Raw genomic sequence first — 17,361 nt, 5'->3', positions numbered from 1 at the left:
AAAGAGAAGTGGCCTTCAACTTGTGTTTTCTACATTCTACTAGCCTTTGTGACTGCTTGCACTAGCTACAAACTTCATCTGCTATGTGGTTTTTTAGTGCAATGGCATTTTAGTGCACATGACAGTTGTGGTTCTATTTTGTGCATCTGAGTTTACTTGCTTTTCTGTGCATATGTGTTGTGGGTCTGTTTTATGCATATGAGTTGTGGTTCTGGGTTGGTTTGTCAATTATTTTGATATTGTTTAAAATACACTACTACCATGCCATGGAATTGTGGTTCTGTGTTGTGGTTCTAGTGCATGATAGCAGCTTTGGTAATGACATTTGTATAAAAGTTATTTAGCAAGAAATAGGATTTCACAAACATTTACCTGATCAAGGAGCAAGTTAATTAATCAGGTAGCAAGTTAACTAATCAACCCACATGATATTCTAATAAAATATAGAAGTATGAATCTGTCAAGATGGGAAAACCTGTATTGCTGTTTTCACCTAATTATAGTCAACCTTGCCGCATGCGCTTATTGGATTGTAAAATATTAAAAAGGAAAACTTGTCCATTTGGATTTGGACAAGTTTAGGTAGTAATTATAGTGCCACCTTATTTTCGCATGTGACCCGTGCCAAGCTACTAACTCCCCTAGTTTATCTTGATACTTTTTTTCTAATTAATTTGGACACGCATGATCTTCCCTAGTTGTTGCCAAAACCAAAGTAATGGCCACCATCCAACTAATCTCAAAAGTCAACAGTGCGTTCTGTACTTTGGCATGCAATCTTTCTCTTTATATTATTTTGTTTCAGGAAAAGTATCATCTCATATTATTTAGTTAGTCCCTACTTAAAACCAAGTCCAGAATAATTATATTTATATCCTTAACCTACCTGAATCCAAGTTCTGTTTGGTGTGTGGGTCTTGCATCAGCATTGCTATTTTGTTTACTGTAAATTATGCTAAGGATGTTCATGATCATGTGTATCATCTGGATAATTCCCTCTTGCTCAAGGAACCCTAGTTTCATTGATCTGCTTTTGTTTGTTCCACTTGCAAGCCTACGTGTGAATATCTTTATTATGCTTCTTGTGCTGCTTTTAATTTTTAACCAATCTCATCATAGTTATGGTACAGCTAAATATTCCTGTTTTGTCTATTGTCAATAACTAGTGGTGTCAAATTGGCAGGGTTTCATGTGTCGCTCATGGGAAATACAACCAAAGCGAAACGTTGGATACAGCAAAATATAAATACCCATGCACTTCCCAACGAAGCTCTAACTCACCCTTCAACTACTCCGGCCTGCCTTCCCTTTCCGCTCTCTCTCTTTCCACTTAAAACTCAACTGCCAGAGTTTCCAACTCCAAACTAATACACAAGCAACAAGGCAGGTGAAGAAAGATTCTTCATCTTCTGCTACAACTCAGCTAGCTGCTCGTCTGGAAAAACTGTACGTACGTCTTCTATGGCAGTGGAACGCACTTGTAAGGCATTGCATGGGCTGAAGCCGGCCTTGTTAATGGTTGTGGTTCAGCTTAGCTTTGCTGGGGTGAATGTGTTCTACAAACTGGCCGCAAATGATGGAATTAGCTTGAGGGTTATCGTTACCTATCGCCTCATCTTCGCTGCTGCTGTTGTTGTCCCTCTCGCTCTCGTTTTTGAAAGGTATGTGTGCATATTATATATATATTTATATATATGTATGCATGTATTAATAAATTGACTCTCTTTAATGTTCTTTTTTGTTGCAATCCATCAACGTGATAATATAATTTCCATCCTCAAAGAATGCAAGGCCATGGAAGTTTTTAAAAAAAAAAAAAAAAAAAATCCAGAAGTTGATATTCATTCCATTAGACATGCACACACATATATAAACAGAAAATTAAAAAAAAAAAGGAAGAAGATAGTACAAAATCTGAGTAATTAATTATTCCACTTGCGCATGCATCTAAATTTACATGTAAGGGATCCGGACGCTAATATATACAGATGCCATTGGCAGGAATAGTAGGCCAAAGTTGACATGGATAGTACTCTTCCAAGCATTTCTTTGCGGGCTATTCGGGTAAGTACGTTGCATGCATTTTATTTTACCAAATGGTTCTGATCTATTTGATTTTCAGCTGCATGCATACACATAAGGGATTGAATTAATGATACCCTAATTGCAGGGGAACATTATTTCAGAATTTATATATTGAAAGCATAGCCTTGACATCAGCAACATTTGCATCAGCCATGATTAACTTAGTTCCTGCCATTACCTTCATCCTGGCCGTCTCTTTCCGGTAGGATACCTCTCTCTCTCTCTCTCTCTCTCTCTCTCTCTCTCTGTGTGCGCAGTCTGTAGTCCATGCACCTCATGAGTAAACTTACCAAAAAATACGAACTTTTAATAAATTTGATGTAGATAAATTAAATAGCTCTTTTGGTTTTTGTTTTCTACAACGAAGCACTATTTTTGTCCATATGTTAATATGCATCTTGCTAAAAAATTCTGGTGATTAATTACGTCTTGTACGTGGTAATTCTTTATTTTTGAATAGTTTGGAGAAGTTGAGTCTAGGGACAATTGCAGGGAAGGCTAAAGTGTTGGGAACATTAATGGGAATAGGTGGGGCTATGCTCCTCACCTTCTACAGAGGGGCAGAAATTAACGTATGGTCCACTGATGTTGATCTACTGCATCACGGTCAACATCAAATCGGAGGACATTCGGCTGAATCCCCAGAATCGGAAAATCTTCTTTTGGGTTCTATATTGGCTCTAGGAAGTTGTTTGTCGTTTGCCTCCTGGTTAATAATACAGGTGACTATATAAAACATATTGATTTTTTTCTTAATTTTTTATAATTTCATGAGGCTAGGACCCTTTTGTTCATGATTCCCACTTTGTATAAAATAAATTACTGATTAATTGCTATTAAACAGACTAAAATGAGTGAGAGATATCCGTGTCACTACTCGACCGCAGCTCTGATGTGTGTGATGGGAGCTATTCAATCTGCTGTCTTTGCCCTATGCATGGAGAGTGATTGGAGCCAATGGAAGTTGGGCTGGAATATCAAGCTTCTTACAGTCTCTTACTCGGTACTTACTTGTCCTAAGGATTGTACCTCCTAAATATCCTTGTTAATTCAAAAAGAAAAAACAGAAGAGAATACCAGGCTAGCTAGCAGATACAAGTGATCTGGGTGTGTAAGGCTTGCACGCACAAACTGTGACTTAATTGGGTGTGCAGGGAATCGTAGGAACAGGACTTGCGGTGACTTTGATTGCGTGGTGCGTGCACATGAGAGGTCCTTTATATGTCTCCATCTTCTACCCTTTGATGCTTGTTTCAGTTGCCATCATGGGGTCTTTAGTTCTGGACGAGAATTTGCACCTTGGAACGTACGTTTATATAAATATATATATATATATAATGATCTTAACCTAATTAATATTACTATTTATCTGCATGCACATATAATATTCCGGCCTCTCTAAGTTCTTTTGATCACTACTTTTGACAAATCTCTTTTTTTCTTTTTTTTTTTTTTGCAATTAGTCTGATTTTGCATTTCTTTTTTTATTAAAAAAATTACAGAATATTTGGATCTGTGCTGATTGTGTGCGGGTTATACGCGGTTTTGTGGGGGAAAAGGAAAGAGACGAAGAAGCAAACACAGGTAGCAAGCTGCAGCTCCCCAGAATTAGAACAGTCTGCATTGACTGATATTGTTATCACCTCTCCAGCTGATCATCATCTTCATAACACTATTAAAATTACTGAAACCCAGCTGCCACCAGCTTCTCATCATGTTATTGCTCGCAGTACTACTGCCAATTCATTGAAAAAGTAAAATCGATCGCGAGATCATTAATTAATTACAGATCGGGAAAAAAAAAAATGGTATGGAATTAATTGCAGGGAGACTCGCATGCGTTGAATTTAATTCTTTCCCATTGAAACTTGAAATTAAAGGATGGCCGGATCCATTTTTTTCCCATTTAGTATAGTATTTTCAATAAACTTCATTCAAAAGGAACAATAATAATTAATCAATTATGTTTTGCTTTCCTGAAAAACAATGTGTACTCTCAACTCTGTATGTCTACAGTGGGATATTTTACAGTACGTTCTTGGGTAGCTGTATTGACTGAAAACTGTATTAATATTGGATGTGCAATAAAATGAATAATTTTTTATCAAAAATTCTATATGCAGTCACTTTTATATATTTTTTTGTACATTCTATTGATATAATTAATTGTATATTAAAAAAATTGATATAGTCAATCACATCAATAAAATATATAAAAAATACGCAAAAATAACTGCATGTAACATTATCTTTTACAACTAAGCAATACAATATTAGTGTTATTCATAATAAAATTAATTAAATAATGTAATGTGTAGATACAGAATTCAAACTCAGAAGTACTTCTACTTTGATACTGTATAAAATAATCAGTACTACTTACTCCGGCAAATTAAGCTAATAAAATTATATAATAGATTAATTTAATAAATTAATAAATAAATTTATTTTTATAATATCTATTTGCGGCAGTATTAGCACTTCTCTATATATATCTTAGCATACTTAACCAAAGCTTTTCAGCTCAACACTACCAGGCAGAATAAATCTGTAGTCAGTTATTATAATAAAAATAATTTTATAATTTAATATATCAATACATTAAATCACGTCAATTTATAAATTTATTTATTTAAAATATTTTATAGAATAATATATATGTTGGCTTTTTTTTCCTCCTCGTTTAAATATAGATACCATTAAGTCCTATCTCCTAGATATTTATTATCTAATAATTTTATTAATTCCAAGATTCTCTTAAAAACAAAATAAAAATAACAGAAAAAGCAAAACTATATAATATATATTCGAGTTTATACTTTTATATCGTTTATTATTTTATAAGAATTTATAATTTTAATCGATTTATATCATTTAATAATTAATTATAATTTTTATATTTATAAATAATTAATAAATAAATTGGACCAAGCTCAAATTTCATCGAGCTAGCCGAAGTTTCGGTTTGGTAAATAAAAATTTTTATCTTAAATTTAAAATTCTCATCTTATCATTACAACTTTTCCAAATCTCTATACAAAATATAATAAATAATTTAACTTTTTCTTAACTTTTTCAAATCTTAAAACAATAATAATATTAAAATATAATATTTTAATATTTTATCTTAAACTCAAAATTTTCATCTCACTTACCAAGCACAACCAGTTGTTAAAAAAACAAAAAAAAAAAACTGTAAAAAGTTGTACAGCAGGGTAAACCAAAAGAAATTAAATTAAATTAAATAAGAAAGATAATAAAATAAAATAAAATAAATTTTGTGAGTTGTTTTGGCAAAAATAGAAAAAAGCAGTAAATTAATTCCACTTCCTTTTATTGGGAAATTTCATTTACATCTTTACCTCTGAGCTCAAACCCTACCCAATTTCTGTCTATCCCTCGTCTCAGGCGAATTGGATCTTAAACCCAGAGGAGATAGGATTCTGTTGGTGAAGCGGTGCGTTTTGGGTAAAGGCATCGTTTGGAATCGATTTGATTCAGAAGAGGAGTTGGGGATTAAGCTATGGATAATGATTCGTGGAGCGCTCGTCTCTCTTCCGCTTCGAAGCGGTACCAGTCCGCTCTTCAATCACGATCCGGTGAGCTGGATTGACCACCTTTTCTTTTCTCTTGTTATCGGTTGTTTTAGACGTGCGAATTGGAGAGGGTTTGCTTTTATGTGACTATGTAGGCTGAGTATCGCTTCTTGTTCTTTTTTTTTTTTTTTCCGGGTTTTTATGGTTGCGAAAAAGGGGGAAATTTGGAGGTGGGTAGTGTCGGAGCTTGGATTTGTGTTTATTTAGATGTGGAACTGGAAAAGGTTTACCTTAAGTGAAGTCTGTGAATATATAGTCTGTAACACACCCTGTGGGTTGTTTGGTAGCTAAGAAACTAAGGGAAGATTCTGGTTATTGCAGGATGCGGTATATTATTTTTTTAATAAGTTAAGCCTTATTACCTATCAAAAAAAAAAGAAGTTAAGCCTTATTAACGATCGAAAGAGGGTTGTTTAGATTATCACCATCATCAATAACATTATCATTCGCATGTCGTGAATGGAAAATATTTAATTTTAAGGTGGCCTGGGGCTGGATGTTTCTCTTCCTTTTGTTGGTTTATTTTTTAGGTGAGAAATGAGGAAAATTTTGGTCACCGGAGAATTAGAGCTTAAATTATATGTTGAATAGATATGGGAGTTGATGAAAAGTTCACATTTTAGAGGTTGGTATAATTGTTTGGTCTCTGAAGAGTTAAACTAATCTTTGGGTGTTTTGTTTGGATGCTTTGGAAGTGATGACATATTTTCTCAATTTTGTAATTTAAATTTAGTGACTGCTTTAAATAGTTTGGTATAATAGGATCTCTACGTTTTTCAAGAGTGTGCGTGTGTTTTGGTATCTTGTAAATGGACTTTAAAACTCTGAGTCGTGATTAATGATGAAGTAGAAGAGAAGTGAACTTTAAAACTCCCAACCATTTGGCTTGAATTTCTTGTCTTCCAACACCCCCCCCCCCCCCCCCCCCCAAAAAAAAAACAAAAAAAAAAAAGGGTTTTACTTAGTTTTTCCACAGACCAAATGGGGTTCAGTTGATCTGCATTGCATGTGCATAAGATTATTTTTGAAGTCACTGAAATATGGTTGTGAATTGCAGATATGTTCATGGCCTTTGAAGAACTTGATGGGGATGATGATACAAGGGAGGAGTTTCCATGTCCATTTTGTTCAGAGTATTTCGAGATAGTTGGATTGTGCTGCCACATTGACGATGAGCATCCTTTGGAGGCAAAGAATGGGGTATTGCTCCTCTTATGTTTGTTAATAACAATCTTATGTATGCAACGACTTACACGCGAGTAAAATGTTGCAACTTATTTAACATCTATTTTTCAAAGTTTAATATTCAATGTATGCATCGGTATTAGAAAGCTAGTTTGTGCTTGTAATTTCTCTTCAGGGGCAGCTATTGAACAGCATAATAATGTATTCTTTTTCTTCAACCAATGTTCTGCTCAACTAAATTAACAGAGCTTTAAGTTCCAACTAGTGTAGTTTCTCAATTTGGTTATTGATTCATCTGTTTTTTGTTAGTAATGCTATTGATTCATGCAATAAGTCCTAAGTTGTTGGGATACAAGCATATAGAGACTTAGGCTGTCTCAGTGGTCTCCACTCATGATATTGGGTAGCAGCTGCCTTGATCTTGACTGCTCTACATGGCATTAGAATTCTACATATGCTGATTCAGGGGAAACTATTTGATGAACTGGACAATTGTCAATCCATCAGTGACTCGTTATAAAAAAAACTTACGATCCAGCAGTGGACAAACAAAACAAAAATATCGATATAAGAGATATGTTTTGGCTTTTGGTCAATACCAATGAGCTCTGGAAACCTACAATAGCCCCTCTGGGATATATAGAAGCGTAGAGGAGTGGCTCCTAGAAGTCCCTCATCTGTACATGATGGTGTGTCTTCAATCTTCAACCCACAGTTGGGTGGTATATGGGTAGGTTGGTGCAGATTAGGGTTCAGGGTAGTGTTCTAATCTGTTTACTGAAAAGTCTGATTGATATCCCAGTTTAGGATCATGGAAGCTCAAAGCTCTGGCTTAACAGCTTTTTTTGTTTGTTATGTGACAAATAGAGCATGAACAAAAATATTCCTTTTTTTTTTCTTCAACCAAAGGGTGCTAATTGATCCTTAGTTTTGCTGACAAAAAGGACTGTTTATCTGCAGGTATGTCCTGTTTGTGCAATGAGGGTGGGGGTTGACATGGTTGCTCACATTACCCTACAACATGGAAACATATTCAAGATATCCTTTTTTTTAGTTATTATTATCGTTTACAAAAATTCTTTGGAATCTACCCACCCGTGGCTAGTCCAAGTGGTAAGGGCGAACTTGTGTGCATGAGTCCCATGTCACAGGTTCAATTCCCCCTTGGATCAAACTGCGATTGAAGTGGGAGGTCATGATGGTGGGTTGCTGTGCTAGTCTCTCTGTGGGTTTAGGTTCCATGGGTGAGTCCAAAGGGCTCTGCCATGGGGTGGTTCCCCATCATTTAAAAAAAAATAAAAAATCTTGGAATCCTTTCGTGCATTTTCTCGATCAGTTTGTGATTAATTGCAAGTGAATTTACTTGAACATGTGTTTAGAAACAACTTTTATGCGGTATCTATAAAAATTAATTGAACTTAAATGGTTCTGTAATGATGCAAGTTACCAATTTTCTGTTCCTGCATTTTCTCTGAAGAGTAGTCCCTTTGAGAAATGGACCATCTATTCATTTTTCATCCACCCCTTCCCCCTTGCTACATCCATTTATTTATCCTCTGAGTTTCCTGTGTTCACTACTGCTTTTGTTTTTGGAACCAAAAAGGAAAAATGAAATGGCAGACCTTTAAAAGTAGTGCAAGTTGTGAGGGTTATTTTTTATTTTTATTTTTCAACTCCACAATTGCATTTCCAGAATCTAAGTCATTCTGCATACAAATGTTTTATGGATTGCTTTTTCTTGCCTATTACTTAACGTTGTGGCTGGTAACAACCATGTTTGCATCATACTTGCTAAAGGAGAAATTGACTTAATGTTCTAAATTCCTTAACTAGTGGTTTACATGCAGCGCAAGAGGAAGTCACGTAAAAGTGGTATGCATTCTACACTATCTTTGTTGAGGAAAGAACTGCGAGAAGGAAACTTCCAGTCTCTCTTTGGAGGGTCTTCCTGTATAATCTCCTCATCCAATGCAGCACCAGATCCGTTGTTGTCATCATTTATTTTGCCCATGGGTGATGACTTTCAAAGTGTTCAACCTCAGCTTTCAACTGAAGCAGGCTCAGTTAAGAAAAGCTCTGAGGATAAAGTATCAGAGAGGTATGTAATTGCGTTTCAACTTTTTTCCCAGTCCATTTTAGTAAGATATTTTCATTTGTACATTAGGATACGTGTCATTGTCAATGTGACCTGTATAGGTAATTAACTACTTTTCTATGGTATTACTAAGAACAGGACTAGGAGTAGGACATGAAGGCTATTCTTCTAAATGAAAGGCGGACACACACACTTATCCTTCCAAACATGTTAGAGTCCATAATAGTTCTGATAGAAGGGTTCTAGGGTTCTGAAAGAATCATTAGCTTATTTATATATAGTATGCTAGATTGAAAAAATTAAGTGGCCTTAATGTGATTGATGCAAGTTGATTAAGATTGACTTTTTGCAGTAGAACTAGGCAAGTTGAATCTGTCTCCCATTTGTTTCCCAGTTTGCAAAGGGAACATTGAATGAAATTTTAGAATGGCATTCAATGGAATATGATGAATACCTCTCTCGCTAAGCTGGCTTATAATCGTGACCTATTATCTTGAGTTCAAGAGAAACACCATGATAAAGTTTATTGGTAGTGAAACACACAAGCGTATGTGCACACAATCATGATGTGTAAATACAAATTTGGAATTTTGATTCATCTAGGCGATTTTGATTGTGGAACATGACAAATCATTCTCTGTATGAATGTGGTTAATTAATTTATGCTACAAAAGCATTTGTAAAACTTAGGCCATCCTACACAACTGCAGAAGGCATGTTACAGAGTGTTAAACCATTTCCTTATTGGCCTGAACTAATTATTTTTTCTGGCCTTATCTGTTACTTTTTTGGTGACAGAAATATTCAGTCATCTCCGCTGTCTATCAAGGATCAGGAAGAGAAGGCAAAGAGATGCAAGTTTGTTCGTGGGCTGTTGTTGTCTACCATTCTGGATGACAATTTATGAAGAAAGTTTGTAATAGCTGCATAGTAGTCTTCATAATTACAACCAAGAGCCCTGCAATGTCTGGTTTGTTTGTAGTGTATCTGCAAATGTATTAAACAGAGTGTGGAATAAGATGTAGGAATGAGTGTAATTTATGTCGCATGATAACTTTAGTCGCTAGGCCTGAACATACTTGTGTACGTCTTTTAATCTCAGGTCATAAATTAAAAAGTAAAGAAGTGAGTTCTCCCTATGAATGGCATTCATCTTGTTACTGATATCTGCCTAGTTTATTTCTTGGAAATTCATTTTGGTGACAACCGGTGAAAAGGTAATGATGCTGAAAGGTCTTAATATCATATATTTTTCTGTAGTATTGTTTGGATTCTACTTTATTTGTAAAACAGCCTCTTCCTCATTGTTTCCTGTTTAGTTTAAGCACCCAACCCACATATCTGACTTTAGGATATGCAACCTCAGAGTTCTTATGCTAGTTGGCTAAAATTGGCCATATCTCCCCGTAAGGAGTAGTAAGGGAAGAAGCTGCTCAGTTGAGAGTCTTTGGATGCCTTGCGTTTGTTGAAATAAAAGAATAAGAAAAGTTCATTCATTCTTTTTCCTGTTGATGCTAAGCTTGAACTGAAGAATCCCGTGCAAGTACTGAATCCTCCAACCCATGGCAAAACCCGTGCGTTGTTAGCCACTGTACTTGTTTCCTTCGTCTAGTGAACTGGTTTTAGACGGGTTTTGCAACAGCTAAAAATCACCTCTTTTGTTTTGTAACTTCGCACCAAGTTTTCTTCTTTAAATCGTGGACTTGGGAAAGTCGTGCACTGGTAACAAGGATAAATAACGACAACTTAAATCAATCTCGATCAACATTATCTGTCAATAGAATCATAAACGACATAACCTTCCAACGCAATCGTCTGAAAAAATTACCCTTCAGGAGTATCAAAAGCACAACCAAAGACGTAAAGAAGGCACCCATTTTGGTTTCCCCATGAGAAAAATTTAGCGCCGCAACTAGTGAATCTAGTAGAAAATTTGGTTTCTATCTGTATATTAACACTAACACGATCCAATAAGAATATTTTTCTATGTTAAATGTCGATGAATCATCACTATGAACACTTTTATCCACAGATTCTTCTCTAATTCCTAGCATTAGTTAAAAAAGGTTGTGCAGAAGACATGCCGGCAGCATCAACCCCTAAAGGCCTAGGCTCAACCATGGTGGCATTTTTGTGTCCATGATCCTCTTCACTACATCACCTACAAAAGATTCGAAGCAAGAAGAGCAGCAACCTTTCATCAGACTTGTCTGTCCACCTGCCATTAATTCAATGTGGGAACAGACTGATGGCGGAGGAACAGGGCAATGAACCTCGCTCCTCCTATGCTCGATGCCACATGCAGCTACTATGGTATGTGTAGAACTTCTTGCAATGTCCTTGAAAGTACTGTGACCTAAATCAAAAGAATAAGTCCTGTTTGAGCATTTCCGAGAACATGACATGGGTAAGAGATCAACGTATCAAAATATATAACATATGACAAGTAATGGCAACCTCAAATATGAGAAGGAGAAAATACATTTTGCACCTTCCAACTACCAAGCGTTTTGCATTTTGCATCCCAAATTATCAAAACTGGTGTATTGTCATCCAATGTACAAGGAAAAATAATAATAACATCCTCGTCCAATTTTAACCATTAAGATGAATGAAAAATAGTTAATATGGCAACATCTAGATGGCCAAAATTGGGCGAATGCACTATTTGTCAATTTTTTGTGAATGTACTGGTTTTGTTAGTTCAGGGTGCAAAGTGTAAAAAGTCGGGAAGTTAGAGAGTACAAAGTGTTTTTTCCATACGAGAAAATCATACCAGAAGACGTTCTTGTGTTGACCATGCATGAGTTGTTTCAGTATTTCTGAAACGAGTATTTCTCACTTCAACTGACCGAGTTTGTTAATACTACGAGACTCTACAACTGCAGTGTTAAACATTTAGACTACACAACGTTGGTAAAAGAAAGTAGAATTTGCATACCTAAATCAATATCTTGGGACAAGTTCTTCAAGTGTTTTCTAACCATAGATTGCACTTGTTCTTTAGCTGTGTGAAGCTCGATCCCCTCTCTAACTGTATAAGGTGACAAACTACCATCAGACCCAATATTTGATGATCTGTTGCACTGGAGTTGCTCATAACCCCGTATGGGATCCATCCCTGAAGGTTCAGGCCATAACGTTCCATTCAAAGAAGACCTTTCGGTAGTCATATTAGTCTGGTCTTGAGCTGATTGCCTTCTTAAAAAGCTTAATCTCGAGGAAAAGAAATCCCTATTTTGAAATGATGGAGAGGGACTGTCCTGTAACCTATCCTCAAAGAATGTATGATATGATGACCCCATTTCTTGCGCTCTTGTGTGTTGAGTTGTAGTATCCCTGTCTCGATCTTGATTACTATGAGAACTTGAAAAGTCTCTTGAATTAGCCACTGGAGTCCCATCAGTTCTACCAGCCATAGAATTCATTCGATTAAAGGAAATGAGTTGTTGTATTTGACGATGTATCCAGCGTCTCCCTGAAAGAGTTGGTGCCCCTGCTCCAGATACTGGAGAAGCTGCTCGAGAATCTCCAACAGGAAGTTTGGGAGATGAAAGATTCCCAAATCCTTGGGCAAATGGTGTAAGAGGTGAGGACAATAAATTGAGATCTAGACCTTCCCTTACATTTACAAATTGTGGTGGTCGATTAGACATGTTGTTGCTTCTAGTCCTTTGATCAGGCATATGATCTTGCACTTGGGAACTTGACGATGCCAGAGCAACGGGTCTACAACCATCACAATACCAATTACCTTCAGGTACTTCCCGTCCGAGACCAACACAATAGGTGTGTGCAGGTGAATCACAGACATCACACAGCAACATGAGACCATCATCCCCACCTTCATGGCATTCAGTACAAATCACATTTTCATATGGATCTAGGTAACTCCTGACTTCCTCCTCAGAGGGTTGATAAACCTGTATAAAGCAGTGAACCCATTTGAGTTCCGGAAATAAGCAACCAGAAAGGAAAAATAAAAAAGCACAAACACAGTAAGAGGAAAGCAGTAAGATACCTGATCACGCTCAGGGACCGGAATCAGCACCTCTCTCAAATCAACTCCAGCAGTTGACCTTGCAGGCTTACTGATTGTCTTGAACCTCTGCTTGCAAACAGGGCAGCGAGATTCCACTTTTGCCCACTCCATGATGCAAGCAAAACAAAAATAATGAGAACAACAGTCCAGTGTTCCCTTTGCTCTCCTGTTATCTTCTTCAGACAGGCAAATTCCGCACACCTGCTTTCCCAGCTCGGTCCTCACTTCCTCCACCTTCTCCTTACCCTTCTTTCCCAAAGGTTCCTCTAACTTCTCCTTACCCTTCCCTAACTGAGGTTTTCTTTGTTGATGAAAATCCCCGACCTCCTGAATTCCACATGGGAAAGATGAGCTCCTCAAGCTACTTCTTAAATTTCCACAGAATTTCCTGGCTTCTCTCACTTGTTGTCTCTCTTCTTCAGAGATGGTATGCTTCTCTTCCTCAGAAATAGTATAGTCATAATCTGATGATCCAGAAGACACGAAATCTGAATCTGAACGTGCAATATACCTCCTCTTTTTTGGACCCGGGTTTTTCTTGCTCTTTTCTCTCACAATTGATCTATTATTAACGAACTCAATACCACCATTGCAACCATTCTCATATTGCACTTGCCTCCTCAACCCACCATTCTTTCTTCTTTTCTTTCTCAATGGCTTCTTGAAAACTTTAGCTTTCCTCTTCCCCTTTTGACCCCTTAAAGAACTCTTTTCCTGCCAACCTCTCTTGCCAACTTTCATATTATTTTTCTTCTTTCTCCCCCCCAATTCCTCTTCTTCATCCAGCATAAAATCGTCATCCTCCTCCTCCTCCTCCTCCTCCTCCTCCTCCTCCTCAACCTCATAATCCTCATCCCCATCTTTGTCATCATCATATATAACTCTTCTCCTCTTTCTCGCTGTTTTCACCCCACCTTTCTGGTGACTCGAATTAACATTTTGCACTTTTGAGCTAACCTTTGATTCAACAACCTTCCTCACCTCCTCCACATCCTCCTCCTCCTCTTCTCCTTCATCATATTCATCATCATCATCATCATCATATATAAATCTTCTCCTCTTTCTCGCTGTTTTCTCCCCAACTTTCTGGTGACTCGAATTAACCTTTTGCGCTTTTGATCTGACCATTGGTTCAGCAACCCTCCTCACCTCCTCCTCCTCTTCTTCTCCTTCATCATATTCTTCATCCTCATCATATATAATTCTTCCCCTCTTTCTCACTATTTTTGGCCCACCTTTCTGGTGACTCAAATTAACCTTTTGTGCTTTTGATCTGACCTTTGGTTCAACAACCCTCCTCACCTCCTCCTCCTCCTCCTCTTCTTCTCCTCCATCATATTCTTCATCATCATCTTCATCTTCCTTGTACGTTTCTTCTTCTTCCTCCTCGTCCTTTACAAAACTTCCAAAACTCTCTTCGGATGCATTCCCATCTACAGAAGAGCAATAATCCCCGTCCCAACCATCCGAGAACTCGTTTTCTTCATTCGAAACCACATAATCCTCATCCGAGTCATCGGAACCCTTGTCTTTCGAACGAACCCTTCTGTTGAAGTTCCTCTTGCAACCAACCTTCCCTCCCCTCACCATCTGTCGTGCACCCAAAAAACACAAATTTCCAAAACCCCAATTACTTAAATCCAATCACAAAAACATTATCAAGTTCAATTCCAACAACTGAGATCGAATCAAAACGTATATAGGAAATAAATACTAAGGTTCTTTGACTTTAAGCTTTTCCGTTTCTAGCTTACGGTCTACCACTCAAATGAGGTGTAAAAACTACTGCTATCTGACAATGGAAAAAGTACCAGCCCCACAAACCCCCCCCCCCCCCCCCCCCTCCCCCAACCCCCCAATTAGTTCTTATCATCGATCTGTTTCAGCATAGATATAAAAAAACCCAAAGAGACAAAAATAAATCTAAATCCTGGGATTTTGCCATAATTTATTAAAAATACGTGAGAATTCAAACAAAAAAAAAAATCCTGAATTAATCAATTATAAAACTTTAGATTGGATTAAAAAAAAAAAATCATTTAAATTTCAATTCTTTAAAAAGAAAAAACTTTAGATTTTGAAAGAAACCCACCATTAGCATTAGAAATTTCCCAAAGCAATATGTCCAAGATCTTTTTTTTTTTTTGAAAAAAAAAATCTGAAATCCAGAAAGAAACAGAGAAAAATAGAGCTCATTCATATTCCTTCAATCTTATAAATTCATCATATATATATATATATATATGTATTGAGAGAAAATCCAGAGAGAGAGAGAGAGAGAAGGAAGGGGTTTTAGTACCTGGGAGGAGGAAGACAGCACCGGAAAACAAAAATGAAAAGCAAAGGATAGAGCCAATGATCATTACGCAAGTTAGGGTGCTGTCTATATAATTATTATCGTGTTTGGCAATTTTACGAAAATGCCATTTCACCTTGAAGAGCAGTTGAACGCTATCTTTTGACTTTTGGGCAATGATAAAATACACTCGTGCACATCACACCACGGTGGACATGAGCTTCTTATCCTCAATCGAAAACCTCTACTAACTGTAGTCTTGGAAGAACATCATCAATATTATTATTATTATTCATCATCGTTAATAATATTTAAGAAGAAAATATATTTACAATAGTGAATTATATAGCCATTGTGTAATCATTTTTAAAAAATAAATAAAATATGAGATCTATATGATTAAAATTAATTTTTTAATAATAGATTTCACTCTTTTTTAAAATGATTACGCGACGTTTATATACTTCACAGTTATATATAAAATTACGTTGTGATTATTATAGCGAAATATAGAACAATGAATAATACTAAATACAATTCCAACGTATGTAAGTCTCGTGCACTCCTTAAAAAAATAATAAGATCCATTAATAAAAATGATATTTTTTATGTAAATCTTTAATTTATCTACTTTTTTGAAAAAAATTATGCGAAACTTGCATCTACTTGCATACTACAAAATTGCACAAATCATTTTTCATATAAGATTAGTTGTATCATTTAAATATAGGTTGAGAAAAGGCTTGGAAAATAAAAATTAGACAAAATCAAATAAGAATAAGAAAAGCTCAAATCTCTATCTGACCAAAAGGGAAATGAAATTTCAGCTGGAATTTATTTGTAATGTTTTAACTGCAAAAATGGCTTGTTTAAGTATACACTAAGTCTATTTACAGTATAAAATATTTGTAATAAATAATATTTAAAATAAACTTGAGTTTATTCGGAAATTTTCTTCTAAATATAAACCATGGATGCAAAGTTGTACGTTAAGTCTTATTTAAGGATCAAGATTCTTATTTCTTGAGTTTGAATCCAAATTCTAGGGCTTAAAATGAGGAAATGAATATGTATTTATATGCGGTTTAGATAGTGAGATAAAATGATATGATTTGAATTTAGATAAAAATTAAATAAAATATTGTTATAATATTATTTTTTTAATATTATTATTTTTTTAAAATTTAAAAAAATTAAATTATTTATTATATTTTATATAAAAATTAAAATAATAAAATAAAATACTTTTACTATTCAAATGGAGAGTTTTACTAAAATTATTCAACATCTAATATTACAATAACAATAATAAATATTATAAAATTTATTTTATTTCTATTAAAATTTCTCAAAGAGTGATGTCACGAGCAATTGAAATATGTTTTGCACACCACAAACATATCTTTATCTCAAGTCATTTCAGTGGATTCTACAATTATTTCAAATTCCGGTAAAAAAAAAAAAAAAGATTTTAAAAAATCTTACTAATCAAACCAAGTTTTTAATAAATTAGTAATAAATTTATAATATTCATAACAACACTTGCTCCCTTAGCACACAGGACAAAAGGTTTATCAACAGAACCTGTTAAAAAGATTCCTTCATAATTATATGCCGGAGGGATCAAATTAGCAATGCCAAGACACATAGGAAGTCCAACATGCTTTGCACTTTTTTTCCATAAATGCTTGTGATTTGATTCTCGTTAAGCAATAGAGTCTCCTAGAGTTTTTGTTAGAATTTTCTGTTTCATTTGGCTACACAGTTAAGATAAGATGAAATAATATAATTTTTTTTAATATTAATTTTATTTTAAAATTTAAAAAAATTAAATTATTTATTATATTTTATGTAAAAAATTAAAAAATTTGTAATAATTTTATGCAATCAAACCAACCCTAAAGACTAGAGTAAGATGGAGAAAGACATATAAAGTGGGTCTCACGTCACTAAATAATCTATAAATATTGTGGAATTCACTTTAATATCTATCTCTTTTGTAATCTAGCCCCTCAAATTCAGATAATATCTATCTCTTTTCTATTTTAGACCCTCAAATTCA

At 35.3% G+C, this 17,361-nt stretch overlaps 3 protein-coding genes across 5 annotated transcripts; 2 read left to right on the top strand and 1 right to left on the bottom strand.

Moving 5' to 3' along the window:
* Positions 1-1,192: 1,192 nt before the first annotated feature.
* Positions 1,193-4,165, top strand: LOC122315041 (WAT1-related protein At1g68170-like). The gene is made up of 7 exons (XM_043130734.1): positions 1,193-1,661; positions 2,002-2,064; positions 2,171-2,287; positions 2,546-2,807; positions 2,930-3,088; positions 3,240-3,391; positions 3,588-4,165. The coding sequence occupies exons 1-7, from the start codon at positions 1,462-1,464 to the stop codon at positions 3,841-3,843; spliced, it is 1,209 nt and encodes a 402-aa protein (XP_042986668.1). The 5' UTR covers positions 1,193-1,461; the 3' UTR covers positions 3,844-4,165.
* A 1,257-nt stretch (positions 4,166-5,422) lies between these two features.
* LOC122315268 (protein DEHYDRATION-INDUCED 19 homolog 3-like) lies at positions 5,423-10,100 on the top strand. 2 transcript variants are annotated; one of them, XM_043131091.1, is made up of 5 exons: positions 5,425-5,684; positions 6,739-6,881; positions 7,827-7,904; positions 8,708-8,964; positions 9,760-10,100. In XM_043131091.1, the coding sequence occupies exons 1-5, from the start codon at positions 5,609-5,611 to the stop codon at positions 9,866-9,868; spliced, it is 663 nt and encodes a 220-aa protein (XP_042987025.1). In that variant the 5' UTR covers positions 5,425-5,608; the 3' UTR covers positions 9,869-10,100. The 2 variants fall into 2 exon arrangements, with proteins under 2 accessions (XP_042987026.1, XP_042987025.1); XM_043131092.1 differs by lacking the exon at positions 7,827-7,904 and having other exon boundaries at positions 5,423-5,684; positions 8,714-8,964.
* A 783-nt stretch (positions 10,101-10,883) lies between these two features.
* LOC122315267 lies at positions 10,884-15,430 on the bottom strand. Of its 2 annotated transcripts, none has more exons than XM_043131089.1 (4): positions 15,303-15,430; positions 12,983-14,593; positions 11,903-12,884; positions 10,884-11,317 (listed from the first exon to the last, which is right to left on the bottom strand). In XM_043131089.1, the coding sequence occupies exons 2-4, from the start codon at positions 14,591-14,593 to the stop codon at positions 11,061-11,063; spliced, it is 2,850 nt and encodes a 949-aa protein (XP_042987023.1). In that variant the 5' UTR covers positions 15,303-15,430; the 3' UTR covers positions 10,884-11,060. The 2 variants fall into 2 exon arrangements, with proteins under 2 accessions (XP_042987023.1, XP_042987024.1); XM_043131090.1 differs by having other exon boundaries at positions 11,206-11,337.
* Between the last annotated feature and the right edge of the window lie 1,931 nt (positions 15,431-17,361).

Source organism: Carya illinoinensis, chromosome 7 (assembly GCF_018687715.1).
Source record: "Carya illinoinensis cultivar Pawnee chromosome 7, C.illinoinensisPawnee_v1, whole genome shotgun sequence".
Taxonomy (NCBI): Eukaryota; Viridiplantae; Streptophyta; class Magnoliopsida; order Fagales; family Juglandaceae; genus Carya; species Carya illinoinensis.
Note: the sequence above shows the minus strand (reverse complement) of the source record. Positions and strands in the feature narration are given on the sequence as shown.